Raw genomic sequence first — 26475 nt, 5'->3', positions numbered from 1 at the left:
AGCCGCCTGGTACCTTGAGGTATGTAGAAAAAACATTTAAAGCTGTGTCTGTCCAAATCATTGAATCTCTCTAAATTGATTCGGAGGGTTCCGATTTGATTGGGAGAGATTAAAGGGTCTCCTGATTCAATTGAGATTCGGCCGCCAAATTGGGCCGAATCTCCACTGAATTGAATCAGTGACCGAAGCTTCGCACAGTCCTGATATACCTTCATACACATATATTAAAAAAAGGCAGTTTCAAGTCCCAGTCCTGATATATAGGTTTTCCACTGCTACCTCTCACCCTCCATAAAGGAAAACAGAACCAATTGCTATGAACAACTGCTGCTGCAGGTGGCATTGCACCTCCTGTGTACATTATGCTGTTTAGTTGCGCCCAGTTCTTGGCAACTTTTTTCTCTGCTGCCCAGTTTTATTGTTCTATTCGAGCTGGACTCTTGGGCAACAAGCACTGGAAACAATGAAACATTTCTCTTGAGCTTTTAAACTGGAAAAAATATTTAATCAGGGAAACCCATGAGAAAGCTTGACATCTTGGTATCACACACTAATCACAGATGCTCAAAAATAGTTTCAGGGATCCCAAAACACTTTATTAAACACCACAAAATGAGCAAAATGAGTACTTTCCAGCTAGATGTTGAGAAGGGGGCAACCAGTTTAAGGGCAGGCCTGCTCACAGAAATAGGGACACAGGGTTTTTAAAGAAATGCAGACGAAATATTAAGGCACTAACAAATTGCCCATCAAGAATGACCGGGGGGGCGGCGCAGGCGCAGACTGAAGCCCATTACTGACCTCCCCCCCTCCACCATGATTTCAGGGCCAGGCCCACTCCTGCTCTCCCTACCCCCGCTGCTTTGGGCCTGGGCCCATTCCTCCAACCTTCCCCCCCTGCCGCTTTAGGGCCAGGCCCGCTTCCCCCCACTTCGGGTCTGGTGCTGTTCCCCTCCTAGCCCACCTGCCTCCCCTCCCCATGAATGACTGGGGGGTAGGCAGGGATGGAAAACCGCCACCTACCACCCCCCCCCCCATCTCCTCGGGGGGGGGAGGGGGGGAGGCTTGCCCCGCTGTCTCCTCCGCACCCCTCAGCCAGCAACCTGTGCTGCTGCTGCCTGCAGGGAGCAGGGCTGGAGGGGGCGAGACCAGTGGTGCTGGCCTGGCCCCTCCTCGTTCTGTTACCACCACCTCAGGCCAGGTTGGTGTGAGGCTAGCATTGCTGGCCTGGCCCCCCCTATCCCACTCTGCTCTGTCACCACCGTCATGGTAGTGCACCGCCGCCACCTCCTGTCCTGAACACTCTTGGAGCACTCCAATTGGTTGTTTCAAACAACCAATCAGAGTGCGAATAAAAGCATTAAGGATGGACAGACGAAGGCTTTTATATATTAAGGCATCTTGCTGCCGATTTAAAGGCAACAGCTTGAGCCTTGCTCTTGACTTATGCCAAAGGCTACCTCCTGTCAGCTTACTTATAAATAGGTACCTAGTCTTTCAACCTGTGACATTAAAGGTGACTAGCTATGGTAGTCCACTCTGCCCTCTTGGCTACAGGAACTGGCAATGATGGCCTGATGGGTCATCCGCAGGATTTTTAATGCCCTTAGGGCAGACAGATAGTTTTAAGATGAGCTTGAAAAAGACTATGTCCTTGTTTAACCAGTGATTTCCTTAGGGCAGGGACTGTGTCTCTACCAAACTCATTAGTTGAGCTCCAGCAACCCAACAGACTTCACCATAGTGAGCGTCACGATGCATGTTACAGCTACAGGATGATGGGCTAGGTTCAGCCTGCTAAGATTTGTGTGTTACTGTAGTAGGAACCTATTTCAAACTAGTTCACTAGCCGTCCATACAATCTGGTGACATTATGTTTTATTCAAATATTGTTTGCTAGAATGCATCATACAGGGCAAAATTAGCCATAAAAATCTGGTTTAATCTGTCATTTGTTAGCTGCCATATATTTTAAGAAACACTTCATCTAATCTACAAGAAATCAGGTGATGCACCGAAAAAAAAATATTAGTCCTTCAAGCATCTCGATAAAGAAAAAGAGTAGGATCTAAATGAGATATTCTCTTCTTGGAAGACAGAGAATAAGTTTGATTATAGCACATGTAGAATTTAATACATAGAAACATTTTAAGCTAGGAGTTGGCAAAACAAGCCTCAGAAACCATGAGATCCAAATACACTAGGCAGTTATAGATTAAAATATTAACATAAAATTATGCTGTGTTATTTAAGCCCAATATAATTGGGCAAATTAACTCTTCAAACCAATCTAAACCACCAAGGTTTATAAAGTAAGTGTTGGAGACATCATTCCCTGACAGCAATGCAGGTAAACAATTCTTTGAATTAGTCAATACAATCACGAAACACATTTTCTTTAAAAATGTAGAACTGTTCCAAAACTGACTCACCTGTGTCTGTGCCATCTAGTGGTTTGCTTTACAACTGATTACAGTAAGTAATTAACAAGCCTCAGAGGAGGTTGACCATTATATGACACAGAAACACTACTTACTTTTTTCAATTTTACACAATTATTTAAAATAAAAGGTAACAGGTTTGAATATCAAACACTGAACTCTCCATAATTACAAAACTAGGGTTTGCTGGATAGTATCATTTGGAGACTGATATAAAGTATTAAGTAAAATGTAATAATTTTTGCCATCTCCCAAGATGTGAAATGGTACTAGGAATTACACTCATTGGAGGTGAATGGGGAAGGAAGAAGATAAACCTTAAATGATGACTAGACGAGTGAAGTAAGACACACAATTATTTTTTATAATGTCCTCCTTTTGTGACCTTCTCAGAAAACTGTAATTCTTGTCTGGGGGTGATACAGCTCTGTTATATCCAGAGTCTGGGGTCCTTTGCAGGGTAATAATACAATTTAAAGTCAAGCATTTAGATTTCTGAAAGAAAAGACCTGTTGCAGTTAAGCACAACATTGTTATGCAGTCCTCGTTTCCATACAAAGTTGAAGAGCAAAACTATAGTTTCAATCTGGATTCCTTTGCTTGCAAAGTCCTGCTTACAAATTCAACTCTGTCTTTTAGTAAACTGGCTTCTTCAGCAGTTGTGCGCGCTTGAACGTTCTTTAATAAGAAGTGACTGAGGAAGAGCTTCAAACCTTCACGCAACATTCCCAATTTTGGGTTGTCAGATAACCTGAAGAGAGAAAGAGAACAAATCAGGAATAATTCCAATTTCCTATGTTCCAGGTGATGAAAATTATGAAGAGTTTTTTGTTCACCTGGCAGGTTTTGTGGAAATATCCAAATAAAGAATTCTTAATAAAAGCTAAATACTTTTTTGTTTTCATGTCAACAAGTAGAAGCTTACACTGATTTAACAACTGGCCAGACACCTTACATGCAATTGGTTCTCAAAAGCAGTTTGGAATTTAAAGTACTTCACAGGATTTGACATAAGGTATAAGTTATGGCAAAATTAAAAGCAAAGGCAATATACGGGAAACTCCCCATGTATTTCAGATAGCATTTGGAATAGGTTTTTAAATGCACAGCAATGGAGACATTCCAGTTTTTAAGTAGCTCTAAAAAAAAAAATAAAAATGTAAAAATAACGTATTAATTACTATTACGATATCTTAAACTAATCTAATTCCAAAAAGTAGACACTATCACTGTTGATTCCATTACATGTGTGTTGTGCCATTATTTTCAATTACACTTGGCCCCCCCCGCCACAGTTCTTTTTTAGAATAACTTACAAATTAAGGTTTTATATGCACTGTAAATACACTTGTAATGAAACCCGATTAGCTGTGACCCACACTGAACACTGTAATATAAATGGGTCCTTAAAAGCTTGCTGTAACCAAGCTAATGCCTTGGATGCAAGTACATTTATTCAAGCTTTTTAGACAATTCATGGTTTGTACAAAAAGGGAGAAAACACATCAGACCTAGATTAGAGCCACTTCAGAGGGGTTAAGGCATTTATTTTGATTACCTCTAAAAGGTGTTCAGCTGAAGAACCTTACCCCTCTCAAATGACAAATGGAGATTTTCAAATAATATGCAACAATGCTGATAAATTAGCTTCCCCTTAGTTTCTCATTTTGCAATGCATAAGTGAGGTAGCAAAACAACTTGGTGGCATGACTGAACTCTAAAGCTGGCTGGCATATCGGCTGTGTTCACCAACAATTTTCTTGTTCTTGCTAGACAGTCTGATCACTGAAATCATGCACCATTTCAAAATCTGTATCAAGTGCTGTACTACATTTTTATTTTGTAATAGCATGTGATACCCCAATCAAAATTGGAATCACATTGGGTGAGGCACTATACAAGCATATAGGAAGACATGCCTCTGTCCCAAGAGTTTCTCTAAGAAGTGAGATGTTTAGAACAGTAACAGAGAAAGCAAAGCCCTTTTATTTTTCCAGTAGCTATTCGCTAAGCATTCCCGGGGAAGACCACCCATCACTTACCTTCCAAAAATGTTACTAAGTTCTTCTGAGTCTGTTTTTATTAACAGCATACTTAACACTTGCCGCAGGAAACGGACTTTGGGTTTGTCTAGTTCACTGAATTCAATTACCTAGTTAATAAGATAATAAGAATTAGATTGAAAAAAAAAAACATTTAAAACTATTGAATCATCTTTTAGAAGCTTGAAGATGCATCTTGATTTAGAAATATTGTGATCCTTCCTAGAATCTTAGGAAAATACAGCTGGCAAGGATCACTGGAGATAATCTAGTCCAACCCCCTGCCTGAGGCAGGATCATCCTTATCTAAACCATTCTATACACATCCTTGTCTAACTTATTATTAAAACTACACAAATCAACCTTGTCTCACAACTACAATCCTAAGCCACCAAAGGTATAGCAGGAGGTCAAGGGCAATCAGCATCCTGCTGCTGCAAGGGTTGTTAAAAATACTCAAGAAATCCAAGGGAGAGGGCGGAGGCAATGGCCCCCATCCTCCTTGTCTGTACCAATCTGACTCTGGAGTAAAATATTCCTTCCTGAACCCAAATATGGCAATTGGTCTGACCCTGAGCACAGGGGAAAGACCCTCTAGTCAGGAACATCCAGTTTTTAGTCCCAGCAGCAGCATCAGAGCACCTGTCAAAATCTCCAGCTTTGGCCTACAGCCCACAGCCAAAACTTCTGAGGAAGGGAAAAAAAAAAACACAAAACAAGCCTGACAAATATAGCGACAGGAGGAAAAATAATTCCCTCCCAACCCTCTAGCAACCAGCAAAGCCCAGAAGCAAAGGAAATACCCATACTATAGCATAGGTATAGCTACCCCTAGATGATCCCTGACTAATGCTTATCCAACCTTTTTTAAGAAGTCCTTTTTTAAATACATAGAGGGTAAAAAGAAGGTACCGGGTAACATGGGGCCTCTGCAGGACACGCTAGGAAATCTGGTCGTCGCACCAGACCCCAAAGCTAACCTATTTAACAATTTCTTTGCCTCCATTTTTCTGAGCAGTGACCAGGTCATCCTCCACATTGGGACCCCCGTAGGCCCCAGGGGAGGCGCATCTAGGCCTAGGGTCAGAGAGGACCTAGTCAGGGAACTCCTGGAGGGACTGGACGTATTTAAATCAGCAGGTCCTGACGATCTCCACCCCAGAGTGCTGAGGGGATTAGCAGAGGTCATTGCAGGACCCCTGGCATGGCTTTATGAGCGCACTAATGGTGCTTTGGCGATGTACCAGAGGATTGGAAAAGGGCCAACGTGGTTCCCATTTTCAAAAAAGGGAAGGAGGAGGACCCAGGAAACTATAGGCCAGTCAGTCAGTCTTACATTGGTCCTTGGGAAGCTTTTTGAGGGAGTTATCCTGACGCATGTCTGCGAGGGGCCAGCAGGGGAGGTTATGCTTAGGGGCAACCAACACGGGTTCATTAGAGGCAGGTTCTGTCAGACCAACCTGGGGGCCTTCTATGACCAGGTCACAAAATCCTTAGATGCAGGGGTAGCAGTGGTCGTAGTCTTTCTGGACTTTAGGAAAGTCTTTGAAACTGTCTCTCACCCCATTCTCATTAAAAAACTAGGGGACTGTGGTGTCAATACCTACACATTCAGATGGGTCACTAGTTGGCTGGCGGGCCACACCCAGAGTGGTGGTGGACAGGTCTTACTTGACCTGGAGGGACGTGGGCAGTGGGGTCCCCCAGGACTCATTCCTCGTGCCTGCACTGTTCAACATCTTCATCAGCAGCTTCGATGAGGGGGTAAAAAGCACCCTGTTCAAATTCGCAGATGACACTAAGATGTGGGGAGAAGTGGGCATGCTAGAAGGGAGGAACAGGCTTCAATCAGACCTAGACAGGTTACAGGGGTGGGCAGATGAGAACAGGATGGGTTTCAACACTGACAAGTGCAAGGTACTGCACCTGGGGAGGAGGAACCAGCAGCACACCTACAGGCTGGGGAACTCCCTTCTCGTCAGTGCAGAGGCAGAGAAGGATCTTGGAGTCATTATTGATGCCAAAATGAACATGGGCCGACAGTGTGGGGACGCGGTCAGGAAGGCCTGGGCGCCGCACTTCAGGAGGGATGTGGACAACGTGGAGAGGGTCCAGAGGAGGGCCACTCGCATGATCAAGGGTCAGCAGGGCAGGCCCTACAAGGACAGGCTAAGGGACCTGAACCTATTCAGCCTCCACAAAAGAAGGCTGAGGGGGGATCTAGTGGCCGTTTACAAACTAGTCAGAGGGGACCAACAGGCATTGGGAGAGTCCCTGTTCCCCCGAGCACTGCCAGGAGTAACAAGAAATAACGGTCACAAGCTGGCAGAGGGTAGATTCAGACTAGACATCAGGAGGTGCTACTTCACCTCAGGGCGCCTGAGGTCAGGGCGGCTAGGATCTGTCACCAACTTCCAAGAGAAGTGGTGCTGGCTCCTACCCTGGGGGTCTTTAAGAGGAGGCTGGATGAACACCTTGCCAGGGGCGTTTGACCCCAGTACTCTTTCCTGCCATGGCAGGGGGTCGGATTTGATGATCTGCTCAGGTCCCTTCCGACTCTGCCAGCTACGAAACCTCTTTTTGAACAATGATAAGGAAAGGGAATCCACGAGTTCCCTAGGCAGTCTATTTCACTTCCTCACCGTTCGAACAGTGAACAAGTTTTTCCTGATATCCAATCTAAATCTACAACTTCAAGCCACTGGGCTGTGTCCTACTCTCTGCAGCAAGAGGGAAGCGTTTTCCTTCTTTATGGCACTCCTTCATATATTCGAAGATTGGTTTCTTGTCCCCTCTTAAGTGCCTTTTCCACAAGCTGAATAGGCTTATTTCCTTCAACACTTTCCTTCCAAGCCCTTTACCATTTTTGTCACCCACCCCTGGACCCTAACTTTTCATGCCTTTTTAAAAATGTGGAGCCCAAAACTGCACATAATACTCTAGATGATGCCTAATCAGTGCTGAGTAAAGAATCACTATCACTTCCCATTTCTTGCACCTAATGTCTTTATTGAGGCAGCCCAAAATTGCATTTGCCTTTTGAGCAGCTGTGTCATACTCCAGACTCATATTAAGTTTGTGATCCAGTGGCATCTGGGATCACCACAGATGAAAAGCAAACCAATCATAAATCAAAAGAATGAGCCTTGCATAATTTGAGAAACTGGAGATGAAAACAAAGAATAATCCCTTACACTTCAGTTCAAAAACACCTACTGGCTTCACATACACATTGGACAAGAGTTGCACACAACAGAATCTAATTGAATCTGCCACAAGAGATCACTGCATGGAGGAGCAATTGCTCAAAACCATCTTCTAAAGCCACCCTTGAGGGGCACCCTATTTGCCAGTACTAAGATACCCAGATGAATCTTTCCAAGGAGACAGGCCCCTCTGACATATGCAAGCAGCCAAAGCACACTTCCTGTTCAGTCAGAATCTGAGAACAACTCACCATCTGGGGGCCCCAAAGACTGCTAGTACAACAGCATGGGCAGCACTTTTTTATCCTGCAATACAGCAGGGTTTTATCATAACCAGAATTTAGGGTCATCTAACAACAATTGTGTAATTTCAACTATATTAGTATACCAGTACAACCTTAATAGCGTGGGCTGCAGTTATTTTGGTATAAAAGTGATTATCCCAGTACAGTATTATTCTGAACAGGAAGTGGAATAAACTGCATCCTAACTAGGAAATATACTGAGTGTAGCTATATCAGTAAACAGTGTATTCACCCCTCACTGAGGATAAGTAATGGGACACAACTCTGTAGACAAACCTTGAAGACGTTTGGAATGCAGGTCATTACTTTGCTCCCTGAACAGCCATCTCAGTAATTTTACTCCAAAATGGAAGATTCAACATCAAGGCAGTAATTAGCACAGTCAACAGAATCCATAGATATCGTCAAGACCTAAAGCCATGTTTAAGTGGTCAGGCTGCAGTTGGAGTACTGTGTCCAGTTCTGGGCGCCGCACTTCAGGAGGGATGTGGACAGCATCGAGAAGGTCCAGAGGAGGGCCATTTGCATGATCGGGGGCAGCAAGGCAGGCCCTATGAGCGGAGGCTACGGGTCCTGAACCTGTTCAGCCTCCACAAGAGAAGGCTGAGGGGGGGGATCTGGTGGCCATCTACAAACTGGCCAAGGGGGGCTAGCAGGCTATGGGAGAGTCCCTGTTCCCCCTGAGCACTACCGGGAGTAACAAGGAATAACGGCCATAAATTGACCGACAGTAGATTCAGGCTACGTATCAGGAGGCAGTACTTCACAGTCAGGGTGGCTAGGAGCTGGAATCAACTTCCAAGGGAAGTGGTGCTTGCTCTTACCCTGGGGGGTCTTCAAAAGGAGGCTAGAAAATCTCCTGGCTGGGGTCGTTTGGCCCCAGCTTTCTTTCTTCCCTGCCCATGGCAGGAGGGTGGACTTGATGATCTGCTCAGGTCACTTCCGACCCTACCAACTATGAAACTATGGTTTTGGCATCCTGCCTTCTCCAAAGGAACAAAATATTCCCAACTAGTTAGTAACAGCCTCAAACCTCACTGCTGGCTTCTAGCATGATAAAAGCCATGCGCCCTTTTGAAGCAAAGCAGTTTGAAACTCAACTAGCCTGCTCTGTACATGAAGGAAGGTTAACTACCTCTAATGTAGGCAATATAAATATGGGAGAAAAAACAAACTAACATGTATTGTCTTCAACTCTGATTTCCCATAAAAACACTATTCCTGTCTACAATAGCCTAAATTCTGTCTTCAGGGTACTGATTTTAAAGACTTTCCAGATGCCCCATCCCGAGTTCCTCTTAACAAATTTATCCTCATGGCATCACAAAAGGGAGCATCTCCTAATGGTCAGTGCACTGGGCTAAGACCTTGGTTGTAATTCCCTGTTCTGCCACTGGCCTTCAGAGTAACTTTAGGTGCCTCTCTGGACCTCAATTTCCACATCTGTAAGATAGGCATAATGATGCATTGTAAAGTGCTGCGAATCTATGGATGAAAGCACTAGATATTATCGTTACCCCCATTTTACAGATGGGGAATGGAGACAAGTGACTTCATCAGTCTCTCAGGAAATCTGTGGCACAACTGTACACTGAACCCAGGCTTCATGAGCCCCAAAGCTAGTGTCTTAACTACTGAGCCAAGCTTCTCAGTTTGGCCATTACAACATTTGCATGAAGGTAGTTCAGGGCAGTTTGACAACTGGGTAAATTTCAGCAGGCAGAGAAAAGTTCAGCTTAACTTGGAAGCCTGAAATAATCAAAACTGGATAACCACCAAAGCTGTAACACTCGCTGGACAGCAACCAGTGATAACAACAACACATCTTCCATCAAAGTAAAAGTGTGCTCAAAGTGCAAAAATACTTTAAAGACAGAATATACTGACCTTGAGGACTGAAATGGAGAGTGATTTTGTCTTTAACACATGAACTAACAGACACACCAGGTTGGAGAAGGCAGTGGGTGACAGGTTTCCCAAATCTCGAAATTTATCCCAAAAACTGAACTGGAATGTCATCTAAATTTAAGGACAAAAGAGAATTCAAGTCACAAGTCAAATAAGGAAGTACATACTATGTAATATCATAATGGCAAGTGTTCAAACCTACCTTACTATACCTTTTCCCTTCAAGTAGTGAGCGATCATCAAAATATTTTTAAAAACTGTGATTTATGAGGTTTTCCAAAGGATTTGCAAAGCAAAATGAAGACAATTTAGGCCAGAAATTGTCCCTTGGCCTGAAAATCATATAAACCAATGGTTAGTAACCTATGGCCTGGCCTGTAGCTGGATCTGGGTTTGGCAGCATTTGGCAGTGGGGGCTTTGCCTGTGCTGCTGTGGCTGTAGGGACATGGAGAAGAGGCAGTAGAGAGAAGCAGTGGTGGCCAGGTCCTGGTGTCAGCCTGCCTTGGACCTGACCTGGGTCACTCTGGCCGACCACTGGAAAATGTTACTGACTGCTGAGCTGACACAAACCGTTTTAACAATTGCAAAACTAAGCTACATAGCTGCATATAAGTGTTCTACCAGCAGTGGTGCTCCGTGCAGATGCAGGAGTCTAATAATAGGGCTCTATTTTTGCAGAATCAGGACCTTAGCCTTGATCCACAACTTTCTGAAATTAAACAAGAGATGTTTTAAGTGCCACTTTTCTGTTTACAAGCTCCACAATTATCAACTTCAACCATTATACATTTTATATCAGTCACACAAGATGCATTAGAAGTAGCTGTCTAGGAGCCTTACAAACTTTGTATATTCTATTGGTGAAACATTTTGGAATTATCTGCATACAAAGCAGAAAAAAAAGTATTCAAAAAAGGAACTGTGCGCACACAAAAAATCACCCAGGTAGGTTTTTTTTTTCTTCAGCTTTTATGCTGAAGCACCAAGAGAAACAAGTCTGCATGAAACATCTACAATTATGAGTACAGTTTATGGTTGCTGCTTAGAAAACCCAGCAATCTTGTAGTTTCAATAGCAAAAGAGAAGCAACTATAACTACTACATCATTCTTTTTATTTTTTACAGCTGTTGGGTGGCAGAGGGTCAGTGGTTTATGCTGAGTGCAAGAGGGGTCTTTTTCACACACTTGTTTCCCAAAACATCACATACAGTTTCCTTATTTTAGTTTATGTTACATGCTTACTGGGCCTTCTGGCCAAAGGAATCTCAATGGAACAGCGTGATGACCTTGTAGCAGGTTTTTAGTTAAAGGCATGCTTAGGCAGAAAGAGCTGTTTTGTGTTATTACATAACGAAAGAGATTGGTATGATAAACCTGACAGTGGATACCAACAATGGAAAACTTTAGATGGATAAATAAATAAAAATCCCACATTTTGGTGGCATAATGAGGCATGAACAAACTTTTATTTACCTGAAATCTTCTATCATATTCACAAAATTTGGCAGCCAAATATGCATAGAAGGGGTTATATGTCTTTTCCTGGAGGCAACAGTCAAGTAGAACATGAACAATCTCTCTTTCCTGCTCATCTTTAAGTCCCAGTCTGCAATTTCAATAACAGAGAACAACAATAGTTCATCGAGCTTAAAAATATCGACTGCCTTGAAGTAAGAGTCGCTGGCTATTCCTCAGAATCAATTAAATTACTCTGTTGCAACAGAAATGAAATCCTAAAAGCTTTAAATTGAAACAAATTGTCAACTGCATAAGCCAACCCAACATCCTCAGTGGGCAGCAAGTGCTGTCATTGAGATGCAACTGAAGGACACAAACAACAATGGATAAATAGAGAATGACAAACACAATGGGCTTCTAAAGAGGGAAATGCAGCGGTCTATGTTTGCTGACTGAGGAATAGGCACAAATTACAGCCAGATTGTTCTTTAACCTTTAGAAAGCAAGAGCTGAAGCCCTGAAAAAGTAAATTTCACAGGGGAGGTCAAAGAGGGAGCTAAAAGCTGTGGGTCCTCAGATCGAGTCATATCCTCAACCATGGTTTGGGGAGGGAAAGGTTGCCTTTACTTGACCATTGCCAAGGTTGTTGGGAAGAGACATTTTATCAAACTCAACTACAGATGAGAAAACTATATATCTTCAATCTTTTTTTGGTTGGAGACAGAAAACCATTTTTTTTGAGTGACAACCAAGGGACCCAAGTGACATGAGTTTGACTGTTTCAGTCCAGGTCCTAACAGATGGCACCCACATTAAGAAAAGCAATAATAATTGCAGTAGCACAATCAGTACTAATTGGCACCCATGCTGGCTGTCTCAGCAGAAAGGCCAATGCCCATCTAAAAGAAGGTTAAGGGACTTTGGCAAGGAACAGTAACTCACACTGCACCTATTCTGTGAATAAATATGATTTAGTTTCCAGTACTGCCAAGTATTTGGCAGTACTAACATCAATTAAAAAGTAAAATGATTAATATTTTAATCTGAAATGTCAAACTTTTTTTGCATTGCTGTAAGACTGGACTATTTTTTTGCAACTGACCTGTATTATCTTCCTCCATTAAGAATACAAAATCCCTGGGATCTTCCTCAATACTTGGTAGAACGCAGAGATTGTCATGGACTGCTAGGAGTCTAATCTCAGATGGCTGTGTAAATTTCAAGGTAATGGACTGCTAGGAGTCTAATCTCAGATGGCTTTATAAATTTCAAGGTCCCTGCCATTGTATTTGTATACACATGCATCACAGATTTTCAAAGGTAAGCTCTACGCCTCTGGTCCCTCTCCCCTAGCCAACCTACTGCTCTGCTTTATGCTCCCCAGTGTGGGCTTCTTGCCTGGTCTGGTCACCTGCTTTCTGTTCTCTGCCCTATCAGTAGCTGTGTTCCCAGTTTCTTCCCTGATCTGCTGTGTGCCACACACAAAGGCTACCCCTGTCACTTGTAGGGTGGCCATCGTAGGGGGCAGTCCGGTTGTCCTCTATTAAGATAAAACCTGATGCCTTTATGTCCTCTATTTCTTCAAGAGAAAAATAGAGAACGTAAAGACATCTGGTTTCGTATCAACAGAGGACAGAAGACAACCAGACTGTTCTCTACGATGGCCACCCTAGTCACTCGCAGCATTTCCTGCATGTTAGCCACCCCTGGTTTAGGCGTTTATAAAACACAAATCTAAAATTGTTTTTAAACTTTTATTTATAAGACCTTAAAAACACCAAGTTTAATAGTCTAACATGAAAATGTGGTGGGCCAACTGTTTAGGCTACAGTCTCAGTCTCAATCTCACGAGTAAATTATAGCAAAATTTTGTTGTTGCTATAATTGCCTAAATTGATTTCTCCACTCTTTACTTTTCCTGGTCTGTGTCACTACAATAGTGCTAATTTTTTATTCTCTTGTTTAAATGTATCTGGCTCTTGCTAGTCTTGATGCTTACTTTTATTCTCACTTTAAAACAAATTAAAATCCCACTGATACCAACAGGCTGAGGCTAACACAGAATAGAGGCTAACTGAAATAAATATTCTAATTCCAGTGGCGAAGCGTAGGGGGTGCATATGCATCCCTGAGTGTGCTGGTGCACCCCCTAACTGTCCACGCTTGCCACTTAGGCAATGTGCAGGGGGAGGGAAGGCGGGGGCAGGCAGGAGCACCGCCCCCCCCCCCCCCCAGCACCAACTGGGGAGTAACGCTCCCAGAAGTGGCTGCTGCGGGGCAATGCCCCCAGTCACTGACTGGTTGCACCAGTTGCCCATGTCCAATTCTCAAAATAATAGAATAGATTATCATTGCCCAGTTTGGTATTTAGACTTGATTACCAGAGCGACACTACCCCAGTCTTACCCGATTTTGCTGTTTAGTGGTTAACAGCTTTATGTAGATATTCTAATGCTTGGCTATTTGAAGCCTGCTTAATGAATTTAAGTGAGATTCCAGAATTAATCCCCAATTCAGATGCTTTTCTTTGCACTGCTCATTTGTTCAGTTGCCACTGTACATTGCTAGTTTCTTAGCAGTGAGTGGATGGTGGTTTCGGATTATCTTAGAAAATCTGCACCCCTACATTCAGCGGCAGCTTCAAGCACACACACACGCACACACCTTATTTTTCTGCTATCTTGCTCTTTAAAGACCTAGAATGGTCTTTCACTACTGCGAGTTCCAGCATAGAACTTCCTAGTTTCTACAGTTTCCGGTGTCAGAGTCTCTCTATAAAAGAAAACGCAGCTGCAGATACTGTGCTGCTCCATCCACCATGAAATAAGACATTCTTTCTGTATCTCTCTCTCTAAAAATGCCTTCATGTTAGGATCCCAGCTTGCAGGCAACTTAGCTCTGAAAAAGCTCCCAGGTAACATCAGCAACAGCTTGCTGCTGCCACTTTCCCTTTGAGATTTCAAAGGAAATTTTTGAAAACACTTTTTAGAATCAATTACAGTTTTGTTTTTTATATTCAATACAGAGTTGTCAGTAATGTAGTACACAATGACAAAAAGGGTTACTTTATTTAAAAGGTGTTTGGGCTAAGTCAAAACAGGCTATGTTCGTTGCTACTTCATGTAGATTCAGGCCAAAAAGTTATCAGTGGAGTTATGCTACCTTGACTGCCACAGCTTCTGGAATGGTTATAATTCTGTGTAGGTCAGTATTAGGTATTTCAGATTCCCAATTTATATAACCAGAGTAAGAACATTTTTATTCTGCATAAATCTATTGTACACCAAGTCTCGTTTGCCGACAGACCTACCAGCGGGTGCATCACAAGCATAGTAAAAAGCTTAGCTCTGCATGCACTTCTCACATGCTTCCTGAAAGACCACTATGAAACCCAAGAATATCTGAATTTCCCCAAATTCTGGAAAGCATGCTGTTGTTACAGGCTGATTACATCTTTTAAACACCTCCCCCTCCAACCAATGAATAAATATCAGGCTATTTAATATGTACGAGATATTTTTCAAATACAGTTGTTAAATCAGCCAAGTCTGTGGGTAGACAGGCTTGCATACATGTGCTCAAATAACCAGGATGCAAGTCAACTGAACTAGTAGGCCTCTGGCAGCAGCTGAATTTCTGCAGTGAAAAAGCCACATCAAAGCACTGGAATAACTACATCTTAGAGTTGAAATCAAGTTGTTTTGCAAAAGCAGCAAGTAATCAAATTGTAGTTATGATTACTAACAAGCCTATTTTGATTTGGTCGATAAATTAAAACTGTTGCTTACCATTCTAACAAAGACAGCTGCCTTAAAAATATAAGACAGCAGGAGAAAAACCCAGATACAGTCTTTCTTTCTCAGTCCCTACTAGCACTTTGATTAAAGGCTGTGGAAGCTTTGGGTGCTGATTCAATTCAGAGGAGATTTGGCCTGATTCGGTGGCCAAATCAAATCAGGAGACCAATAAAAAAGTTCGAATCAATTCAAAAAAGATATGGAGAGCTTCAGAGATTCGGGCAGTCCCCGCTCGCTGCTGCAGGGAGCTGGACCAGACTCTGTGCTGGTAAGTAGAGGCTAGAGGGGACCATGGAGGGACCCCCACCAGCCTCCACCAGCCCCACCCCCTGCCCACTCCCTCAGCCCTGTCAATGGCTGCCCCACTCGGCACCCAGCTCCTGGCTTTAAAAAAAAGCCCCTACTCACCGGCAGCTGCAGCGGCCTGGGGGCTTCTGAGGGCTCGTGTCAGAGTGCGGGGCAGTAGGGATTGCCCACCCCCGCCTGGCAAGAGCCAGCGAGTCAGGGCTTTTAACAAAAAGAGCCAGGAGCTGGGGCCAGGTGGGACAGCCATGGAGCGAGGGGGGCTCATGGCAGAGCCCCCACGCAGTGTGGGGCTGCAGGGTACAGCAGGGATCCCCCCCCCCCCCCCCCCCACATACACACACCAACCTGGCCGGAGCTAAGGTGAAAGTTTGTTTTTTTTTTTTTTTTTTTTTTTGTAAATAGAGCCAGAAGCTGGGGCCAGCTATTGATGGGGCTGGGAGAAGAGCAAGGGATAGGGCCTGTCTGATTTGGAGATTTGGCCAATTCGGCAGCAGCCAAATCTCCGAATCAGACCTGGCCGAAATCGATTCAGGACAGTGATTTGAATCACTAAATCGAATCACTGTCCCCTGAAATCGGCCAAATCCGAAGCGAATACTAGCTGCTTCACACAGGCCTAGTAGAAACACCTTCAAAGTGACGTTTGTCCAAAACAGCTCCTTGGTCACAGCCATTTCTTCTAAAGTGCTCCCTGGAAGGTTAACAATATTTTGGTCCATTCCTTACTCCCTGACTTGTAGTTTAGTTCTACAGCACTGCTTGGCTTCCTTGTCATCACTTCTTGCTTCTGATGGTTCTTCACTCCATCCTCACCTCAACCCTTAGCAACTTTCCCACTTTGTACTTACTTCAAAAGCTTTTCAAAGGCATCCAAGAAGTCTTCGCTAGTCATCAAGACACAAAAGATATTTTTCCTGATGTCAGTGTTCATTCTCTGCTTACGAGCAAGCTCCAGTATCTTTGAACTCACCTAAAAAGAAATTTCATTTTTAGACATGATGGAGAAAAATACTTCCACTGCAATCTCTCCAACATGACCGATTATTTGGGGTGAATTATGAAGTAACAATTCAAAGGCCTTTTGCCTTCATCACTGGAGATCAACATAAGAATTGTTATGGCTTGGCCTTCTACCAAGAAAAAAAATCAGTTGAGTTAGAAGGGCTTTTTTAAGGGCCATGGATATAAGAACAGGATAAAGAGTAGCAAGTCAGCTGCCCCACTTTAAAATAAAGTTGCTGCCCTTATACGTGATTTAGCTTTGCCCCAATAGCAGCAGAATGACTTCTAGATGAAGAAGCGTTACAACTATTCTACTTTCAAATACCTACCTCTTCAGTGCTCAACCTTTTTAGCCCAATTAGTTTTAGGTTTATCCTTGGTCTATAATCTAAGTTAAATGGCTGTACTCTTCTTGCCAGGTCACTTGTCCACTTTAAAAATAAGTTAACTATATACCTCCTAGGAACAAGGGACCTTACTCAAAGTCCTGGAATCCTTCTTCGATGGTGCCTGTTTTTCTCATTTTACATGTCAAAAAGCCAAGAAATCCTCTGTAATTTCAGAAGGTGGAAAAGACAATTTCAGGGCCAGGGCAAACAGAAATCTGACCCCCACAAACCGTATTAGAAAGAGACAGATGTCACATAGAGCTTCTATAAACTCCATAGATGTGCACTGCTTTACAAATTAGCAAGATGAATCTTACAGTCCAAAGGCTCAGTTCTACAAAACGCTGTTAGGCTTGAGAGGCCAGTTCACGTGTCCCAAGGACAAAAAAAATATATTGATATATACATTAATTAATAGCATGTCTATATATGTACCTTTCCAACAGGCAGTTGCTGCTGAGTCTTGTTGTTGGCATTATCAATCATTGGTGCTCCACTCCAAGATGACCCTACAATCCACCAGCGACCAACTTGGTCAGCATTGAGGAGCGAATCTAATGATACACGAAGCTGAGTCTCTCTTCCAGAACCACTGTTGTGAACCTTGTGCAACAACAAAAACAACAGGAGCAGCTTTCAGTTCCAAGCAGGTTTTTAACCTAAAGGATTTTAGATCAAAAGCCCAGTTTTAAAAAGTCTCCCTACTGTGCTGTCAAATCTTCCTCCCCATAACTTTTCCTTCTAATTATGATATGACAAAATCTACACAATTCCATTTATTTTAAATTAAAAAAAAAATATATATATATGTGTGTGTGTTCTTAAATCTGTATTTTTGGACTTCATGCTTTTTCTTTTTTTTTTTTTTAAATGAACACCCACCAAAAGAGAAATCCAGCAGATTATCCTCATTCACTAAATTATAAAGGCCTTGGTTTAAATTCCAATCTAGAGTTACAAATTCAAAATTAATTGCAGTCTCTTATTTTCTATGGCACATTTTTGCTCTCATGAAATCAACAAAACTTTCAGTACAATTAGCGGTAGTAGGAGATAAGGAATAGATGGGAAAAGATGTTATAAGTAGGTTTTAAAGATGCACTTGCAGAACTGTAACAAAAAGCTCTACAGAACCCGCCTAAAACATGCCTAGATGCAATCTATTAAATTCCTAACTTTGCATATTATAGTGACACAAATTTCAGAAAAATATCCACTCTTCTGAAGCGCTGCCGGTTAACTGGATAAGCCTCAGCTTTGATAAATGCAGTTTCTGACATGACAACTTGCCTGCTCTGCATATATGTTAAAGGATCCTACACCACTTTCTGCAAGCCTGTGGGTTTCCCCTCAGTGTCCTTGGAAAAAAAATTCCCTCATTTCTCTAACTGTTTAGCAACATGCAACTGGATACTAACACCTAGACAGCTGCATTTCAGGAGTATTCTCAGGATGTGAACTCTGACCTGCTCTACACTGCAGTTTTGTCATCTAGGGGATGCAAAAACACAGAACACTTCAACGGACTTTGCTCTGTCATTTATGGGATGGTGAATTATGCCACCAGAAAACTGCTTCTGTTGGCATCTGTCATACGTCCACTACAGGGTTCTGCCATCATAGCTATGGTGACATAAAACTGTGTTTCCCAGCTGGTGTGCTACAGCACACTGGTGTGCCATCAGGCACGTCCAAGTGTGCCACGGCATTTTGGGCTGGACCTACGCACCCCCATCTGGCTGGCGCCATACCCCCTGCCTGCTGCTGCCACGGACACAGACAGAATGGGAACATGGCTCCAGCCAGGTAGGGAGCATGGCTCCAGTCCAAAATGCCGTCTGGCTTGCCGCACACCATCCCTCCCCGTCAGCATCCAGCTAGCCATGCACCATGCCCTCCCTCCGGTGTCTGGATGGCCACACGCCACCCCCCTGCACCATGTCTGGGGTGCCATGGTGCTTTTTTGTTTTTATTTAGGCGAGTGTGCTGTGGGGCAAAAAAGGTTGGGAAACACTGGTGTAAAAGCAGTAGTTCAACACAATACAAGGTCCAAAATAATTTGGATTTATGAGGACAAAAGAGTTTTCACAAATGCAACCTATAATGCTACATATGTTAAACCTTATGTGCATATCACTTTGGAACGTATGTCAGCATCACCTTAAAAAGGGTCTTGCAGTTAGTTCTGAAGGTATGACTTAGGAACAGTTGTAGTATGGATACCAAAAACAAAATCCTTACCAACGGTCTCTGCAGTTTGCGCAGTTTCTCAACTGGTTCAGGGTCATAACCTGGGATTTTCCGCATATCATTATTTTTGAGTGCCAGCATAGTCTCTAGCATAAAGCGAACCTACAGAGGGAACAAAAACAACAGGATGACTTAGGTGTTGGAAAAAAGGTCATTAAAAGTGCAAAACTTACCTGGAACGTGTTACTGTGCACACACAAGCACTTTGGCTGCAATACATTCTGGAATCTAGATTACATATATGCACATATAAAATTCTGGCTAAGAGACAATATTCATTTCAAGTACTATTGCCTCCATTTGTTTTAAGGCTAGGCTCATACCTCTGCTTATTATGGGTTTTGAGTCAAACAACATTGAATAATGAACTGAATACCCTCAACCTTTGCAAAACAATGTAGTCCTAGTTACAGTTATTTCAGATCATGCTGGTTTTTGTATTTTGGAAACAAACTTTCCTTTGTATGTTTTTCTCTGTGTACACAAAAACAGAAGTTAATGCAATATTAATTTAAGATCTAATCTGACAACATAACGAAGAACCTTAGCTGACAAATTTAACATGAATTGAAGGTGTTGGTAAATTTAAAAGATTTAACCAATTCTTCAATGAATTGTGTCTACACAAGAAAATTTGTCCTATTATGTATCCAAATGTATTCATACCCTGGACTGGTCCTGAAATTTCTTCCCCACAGCACTTGCTTTGTTCTGAGCCTCACTGATCAGTTCCTTCAGTGCAGAGGCATCATCTTTCCTCAAGGAAAAGCCCACATTTTTCAGGAGCAGCAAAATCAATTCAATGTCCTTTTCCGTGAACGTGCCAACAAGCTTCTTCAGAATGTCAAAGATCAGCAGTGAATGCACGACATGGAAGTTATACAGATGGGCAATCAAGATAAAGAGGTTTTCACATTCTTTCCCTTCAGCCTCACTTTTATAGAGTTCATCAAATTTCTTTACTACTGCCTCCAAAAAGTGTGCACCAACCTGGCAAAGAAAAAAATATTACCAGCAAGTTACCATATGGCATGCATGCAATTATTTGTTTTAAACAGCAGCTGCAAAAGCATAAATGCTGATAATTACACCAACAATTAACCTTGGAGAATGCTGCTGCACCTCTCCAGCATAAATTTAAATATCAACATAATAAAAAAAGAGAGTATACACTATATTTTTATTACAGATTTTCTTAAAATACATACTATTTACATCCTGTCCACTGCCATATGACAATTATATTTTTACACATGCAGCCCAGTTATCCTTCCAGACCTGTTTGATGAACAAAGGTAAATAAGCAACTACAAAAATACTTGTTTAAACAAAGAGACTGGAAATATTACTCACTGCAGCATGGATTAGCATGCTCCCAGATGCCAAGCTAATGCAGCTTTTTACTCCGAGTAATTTGTACACTGAAAGACAATATGTCCAGTACCAAAAATACTACACTTGATCTGAGCCTTCAAGAGGCCGACAAGCAAACAAAACCCAATATTTTAAATTAAAATTATTTGCCATGAAAAGCCTAATAAAATAGATACATTTTTTTCCTCAGCTTGTAGTTGAGAATTTTGCATTACTACTAGCTGACTTCAAACTGGAGATAAAACTCAACTAATTGCTGAATATGTTTAAACTGGAAAAAGATCCCAGGATAACTTAATACCTCCTTGACTCTTTATTCATCAGCAGTAATATTATGTCTACATTCTTTGAAAAAGAGATATGCCAAACATCTTAGTTCAAACTGTGCACCGATTACTTGTCAACTATTCATTTTAAAAAACAAGTTATGTAATTAAAAAACACATAATACCTCCATGCCAATATTGCAGTTATAATTATTAAAAAAATGCATTATGTTCCAAAAGCAATTCTGACTTGCTTGCATTTCACGTTCCTGATGGTTTCAGGAGTACATTTAACAATATATCACAAATATTTTTTTTTTTCATTTGCAGACCCCTAAAACATTTCAAATGGAGGTGTGGATCCTTTTGAATGATAAGTGCAGGTATTCACATGCTTTTGATTGCTCATAGTCATCTTTTGCAGATCCCTTATACATAGTCTGCAGATCCCCAAGGGTCCACAGACCACGGGTTGAAAACCACTGATACAGCAATATACTTACCTGTGCATTCAACAACAACAAAAACATTACACACATGCTACATAGTCTTTTAAAGATTGCTATAGAAATCTTAACTTTTGCATCTCCTGTATCAATTCTGACTGTAGCCTTAATGTTTCCTCATAGTTTTGTACACTTTATATTCTAAACTTTTAAAAAAACAAAATAGCTTATGCTTTATAATGCATTTAGACAGTCACGATTAAATTCTTAAACGTGCACTAAAGTCTCTGGCACATGGCAGAGTTATTTTAGGGGTGCACCAATAAAGATATCTTGGCTGATACCGATGGCTGATTATTAAGCAGCCATACTTGCTGATACCAACCCGACAGCCGATTTACAAGAATGCAGCACAGCAGCTTGGAGAACAGCATCCAGCCAGTAAGGCTGTGGGGAAGGGACAGGGGGAAGAGAAGGGGCAGTTGGTGTCTATGCTGGAAAGGGTGGCGATGGGGAATTTTGGGGTGGCCATAGACTATAAAAAGTCACCCCTCCCAGCATAGCCTTGGCTGGGAAGAGGCTGGTGCAGCCCCTGGCCCTGACCCTGCAGCACGCAGCGCGCCCTTGCCCTACACAGAAATCTCGGGGGGGCGGGGGGGGGCAGGCACATGTCCCCTGGGTGTGTGAACAGCAGCGGGAAGCCCTCCCCATCCCCCATGGACAAACCACCCACAACTCTGTCCAACTTCTGGGGTTGTATTCACTGCCCCAGCTGGGCAGCGACTACCCCTACCCCTGTCACACTCCCTCATTGTGGGGGCCTCAATCTACTTCCTCCCTGCACCATGCCCTTCCTCCCCCACAGACTTAACAGCTGGATACTGCTCTCCAAGCTGCCAGGCTGCTTTCCTAGCCACATGCATTGCAGCTGCATGCATGTACACTGCATTTATCAGTGCCATTATCTGCTACACCAGCCAAAAAAGCTGATTGCCGATAATGTTAAATTTTCCTTTTATCAGTGCTGATCCTGTATACCACGGATATAAATCGGTGCACCTCTAGTTATTTTAAGCTTGTACAAAGATTGTTTCATTAAATCACCACCAACATTTTAAAGGGTGTTTATCATTTTAAAGTAAAAAGTAGGAATAAAAAACGATCATCATAATGAAAAGGTTGCATGGAGAAAAGGTAACAAAGCTACATCCAGCTGATACTAGTTTGATTGCAAAAACAGCTAATATAGAAGTAATTTAGCCTCACTCATACCAATATTAAAATAATTCTTGAGTCTGTAATGCATCTTATTAATTGGTTCTTGTAATCATGTTTCTACCATTATATAATTAGAATACAGCTTTATGGGAACAGCATCCTGAAACACCTCATTGTCTCTTGGCAGAAGTTTCAGAATTAGCTAAACTCTTATAATGACTTCCCTTTGGCATTACCTGTTCTAACTTGTCCTTCACATTAGTAGGCAAAGCTAAAATTAATTGTATCTTGACATCTGCAAACTTAAAAATATACCAAACTATCAAAAAGTTGTAAGGTACTTTACAAAGTCCTGAAGGTCCGGCAAACATTTGCGTAAGCCCATAGACTATACATAGGAGCAGGATTTAGCACTGGTACTTAAATGTATAAGTGCTGTCGCTGAACGACTTCCTAATTTTTACTCAACACTGTTATTTGATATATTGAATTTAAGAATATTTTAAATAGCCACAGGATAGGAATGAATTACTTTAATTAAATACAAGAACAGGGGTGCCAGAACATTTCTCAACACTACAAATGAAGTCAGAAGTACTAAAGATTTCAATGAAATGACGACCTGCGCTTTTATAAAGATCATGCACAAAAACACAGAGAAGAAAATATGCAAGTAACACAGATAAGAGCTTCTTACCTATGAATTCCTGGCTATTAACCCACAACTACTTTCACACAAGTCAGCCAATGATACAATACAATGAGGTATAATCAGAAACCCAAGACTTGTAAAGGCACTTTGAAAAAGGAGTGCAACAACATGATTACAAAATAGAACAGGCTCCAGGCAAGAAGTTACCTCAATTCCCACTGTATGATGAAGAATGCTGACCAAAAGGACATGTTCCATCATCAACCTCGCAGGCATTGCAGTTGCAGCAACACAAGCATTCATAAGAACATCTGTTAGGGTTTCATTCATGTCCTTTCTACTATTAGCCATGTACAACTCGTCCAATTGTCCACTTATGGAGGCCATATTGGGTTCACTCAGCCTATTAAGAAATAGAATTGAGAGTTCTCTTTAGCTTTGTACCAATTCTCTCAATACACATCACCTAATATTGTTTTTAACACACGTCAAACCTTTATATTTTCCCTCATTTATTTAACTAGTACCTAATGATAAAGGGAAAACATTTTGAAAGAGGCTTTTGATATTTCTTGTTCACTAAATTCTTTAAGACACCAAATATTAAGTCCCAGTCTTCTCATAAGATGCAATATATGAAGCACAAAGTAATACTATTATTTGTAAGGCACTGGCAATGCACTTAGTGCTATATAGAAGACAAATAAAGAACAATCCTTACTCCAAGCAGTATTTCTGAAATGACCAATACATATCTGCCACGTGAACATAGCCAATCTTGCACTCTGGCAAATTTATCTGTGTAACAACAGCAATCTTATTCTGATCAGCCAGACTGCATGCAAGCTAGATTGCACCCAGTTTTGGAAACACTGGCACAGACAAAAATTAACGCTAGTTAAATGCTTTTTTCTAAAAGTCACAAATAAGAAATAACTAGTCATTACCATTGAAAAAAATAAAACTATAGTACAAGATATGCAAAGCTCTGAGATTCAGGCCAAGCAGTCTTCATAGTTTTTAAGTTACGTGCTTAATTTAAATATTTTAAAATTAAAAACCCCTATCTCCATGTTCATATTGTACACATGAAGAGTTTGATGCTAGAATTGTTTTTTTAACTCTGCACAACCTCACTGATGTCCCTGGATGCATGCCCTACACATGGCAGTAAAGGTCTGGAGAAGTCAGGCCAAACTTTTACAATCGCATATAATGAAAACCTATCTTCTTTCATAAACGTATCAACTTCTGTACTAGACGTTCTGCAAAACAACAGACAAACAAGAACTCATCTCCAGGATGGTAGGCTTCAAAACTGTCAAAAAAAAGGGATCAGTTTGCAAGAAGAAAGTCCTATTTACATCTCTTTGGTTTGAATGATGGCTGCTGTAGCAAAAGGCCAGACAGCTTATCAACGCTGACGCATTCAACTTGATGAATTTCATTACCTGTTCACTAGACCATTCACTGTTTTCTTCAGTCTTAATAGTTCTTCCCTTTTTTTGTCATCCATTCTCTCTCCAGCTCCTCTTGCTTGAGGGGGGACATATTTGGTTGGACTAGGGCAAAGGTTCTGTCCCAAGAAAAAATTAGAGTGATGCATTAGAAAAATCCAAATACTTTGGAATAAATGTGGCTCTTTTCACTAACTCTGACAAATTGTTAGATATACCACAAGTTTATTTCTAATCGGCATGTATTTAACTGTAGCACTAGGCACATAGCACAAATCATGCTAAAGGAGCTAACTTACGAAACATGGAGAAAATCATCTTTGCTTATTGCCAACCCAACGGCAAAAAAAGAAATCTATCCTCTTAAATGAAAACAGTTTTCTACTTCTTAGCTAAAACCAAGATCCCAATCCAGGTTCATTTCTCCCATTAGTCACTGGAAATGCTGCAGGCTTCCGAAGTGCTTGGCCTCCAATGTGTTATTAGTGCTGGGTTTTCGGTTGTAGCCGTGTTGGTCTAAGGACATAGGCAGATAAGGTTCTTTGAGCAGATGTGATATCTTTTATTAGGCCAACTGAGCAGTTGGAAAAAAGTTCTTAGCAAGCTTTTGGGCGCAATCACCCTTCTTCAGGCAACAAGAAGGGTGATTGCACCCAAAAGCCTGCTAAGAACTTTTTGCCAACTCCTTAATTGGTCTAATAAAAGGTATTACATCTACCCAAAGAACCTTGCCCATCAATTTAGTGTCAGCTGTATCCTTTTGTAGGAGGAAGATTACACCATCTGGTTGATCTTCCTCATCCCTTCCTACTGTAGTTCTATTGGCTTCCTGAAACAATGACCGCAACATCGTGATTCAATCAGATATGCTTGGATGGAGGTAACGCTTCAATCTGAAAGCGACTTCATGGCTCTGCTACGTATTCCTGATGTGATCACAGTCAAGTTACGTTCCAGTCTTTGTTAATGCTCCAGTTCTGTTGGCAAAGGGTGGAGTGAGTTCACATTTAAAACTCCTCTGTGGCAGCAGAACGAGCTTTTCCTCCAGCAGGACTAAACCACCTTGGTAGAGCAGAGCAGAGCAGGCTGCTGCCTTCTGGCAGAAGAGAAGCTTTCTTGCATCTTCTGGCTGCCTAAGCACATTCAGCTAGTTCCTTCCCACAGCGCACTTGACCTGGATGACTGCTGTCTGCTGCCAGAACCCGTAGCACAAGGTTGCCGGCAGTAGGCAAGCCCAGCTCCTACACTGTCAGATGCAGGATAACACTCCTTCCCCTACTTCATTCCCTTTACCTGTTTGTCTGTTTCCATGTTACAGGTTTCCCTTGCCAGCCACGGGTTTGAGTATCCACACTTCATATTCCATGTGCCATTCTGGCAACCGCGGTTTTCCGTGGCCATGCATCAGCCCGTCACCTGCCATTTTTGCCACAAACCTTCTGTCTTGCAAACCACGAGAACTGTCAGGAACGCAACCCCAGCAGCTGGCGACGGAAACCTGCATTTCCATCGCTTCAAAGCCCATCCAGCCTCTTGCTTCCAAGAACGATCCATCCGTTCCACTGCACCCGGTATTCATCCCTGGCCCCTTTGCCTAACAGCGTTTCAGCCCCACAACAACAAGGAGCAAGGTGCACCTCGGCCATCATAACCGCTGGCCCCTTTCAGGAGAGATCTCGGGCAGGGAAGAGGCCCCGAAAAACAACGCATCCTGTGCCGACAACTCCCACCTACCATCTGCTCCGCGGGGCTGGGTTCCCGGGTGCCACCATCTTCCGAGGACGAAGACGCCTCGCGGTTTCGCGTGTGCCCGTCTTTCCGGGGTCCTGTTGTGTCGGCCTTCGCCAGAGCCGTTGTCCCTGTTTCGGTTTCTTCGTCCTCCAACTCCTCCTCCTCTTCCTCACTGTCTTCCTCCTCTTCTCCCCCACGGAGCTCCTCCTCCTCGCGGCCCCGCTC

The 26475-nt window shown here is 42.4% G+C and overlaps 1 protein-coding gene across 1 annotated transcript; it reads right to left on the bottom strand.

Moving 5' to 3' along the window:
• Positions 1-483: 483 nt before the first annotated feature.
• Positions 484-26469, bottom strand: NOM1 (nucleolar protein with MIF4G domain 1). The gene is made up of 11 exons (XM_025197786.1): positions 26254-26469; positions 24514-24638; positions 23270-23465; positions 19773-20096; positions 19098-19208; positions 17292-17459; positions 16314-16435; positions 11378-11510; positions 9882-10013; positions 4484-4593; positions 484-3192 (listed from the first exon to the last, which is right to left on the bottom strand). The coding sequence occupies exons 1-11, from the start codon at positions 26254-26256 to the stop codon at positions 3015-3017; spliced, it is 1602 nt and encodes a 533-aa protein (XP_025053571.1). The 5' UTR covers positions 26257-26469; the 3' UTR covers positions 484-3014.
• Between the last annotated feature and the right edge of the window lie 6 nt (positions 26470-26475).

This window comes from Alligator sinensis, unplaced genomic scaffold (genome assembly GCF_000455745.1).
Source record: "Alligator sinensis unplaced genomic scaffold, ASM45574v1 scaffold601_1, whole genome shotgun sequence".
In the NCBI taxonomy this organism is placed as follows: domain Eukaryota; kingdom Metazoa; phylum Chordata; order Crocodylia; family Alligatoridae; genus Alligator; species Alligator sinensis.
This window is presented reverse-complemented; position numbering and strand designations above follow the sequence as displayed.

Coding starts and splice junctions, on each gene's coding strand:
- NOM1 (XM_025197786.1), bottom strand. Junction 17,460..19,097: donor GCAAACTGCAGAGACCGTTG/GTAAGGATTTTG, acceptor TTGTTGCACAAG/GTTCACAACAGTGGTTCTGG. Junction 4,594..9,881: donor TCTCCATTTCAGTCCTCAAG/GTCAGTATATTC, acceptor CTTATTAACTAG/GTAATTGAATTCAGTGAACT.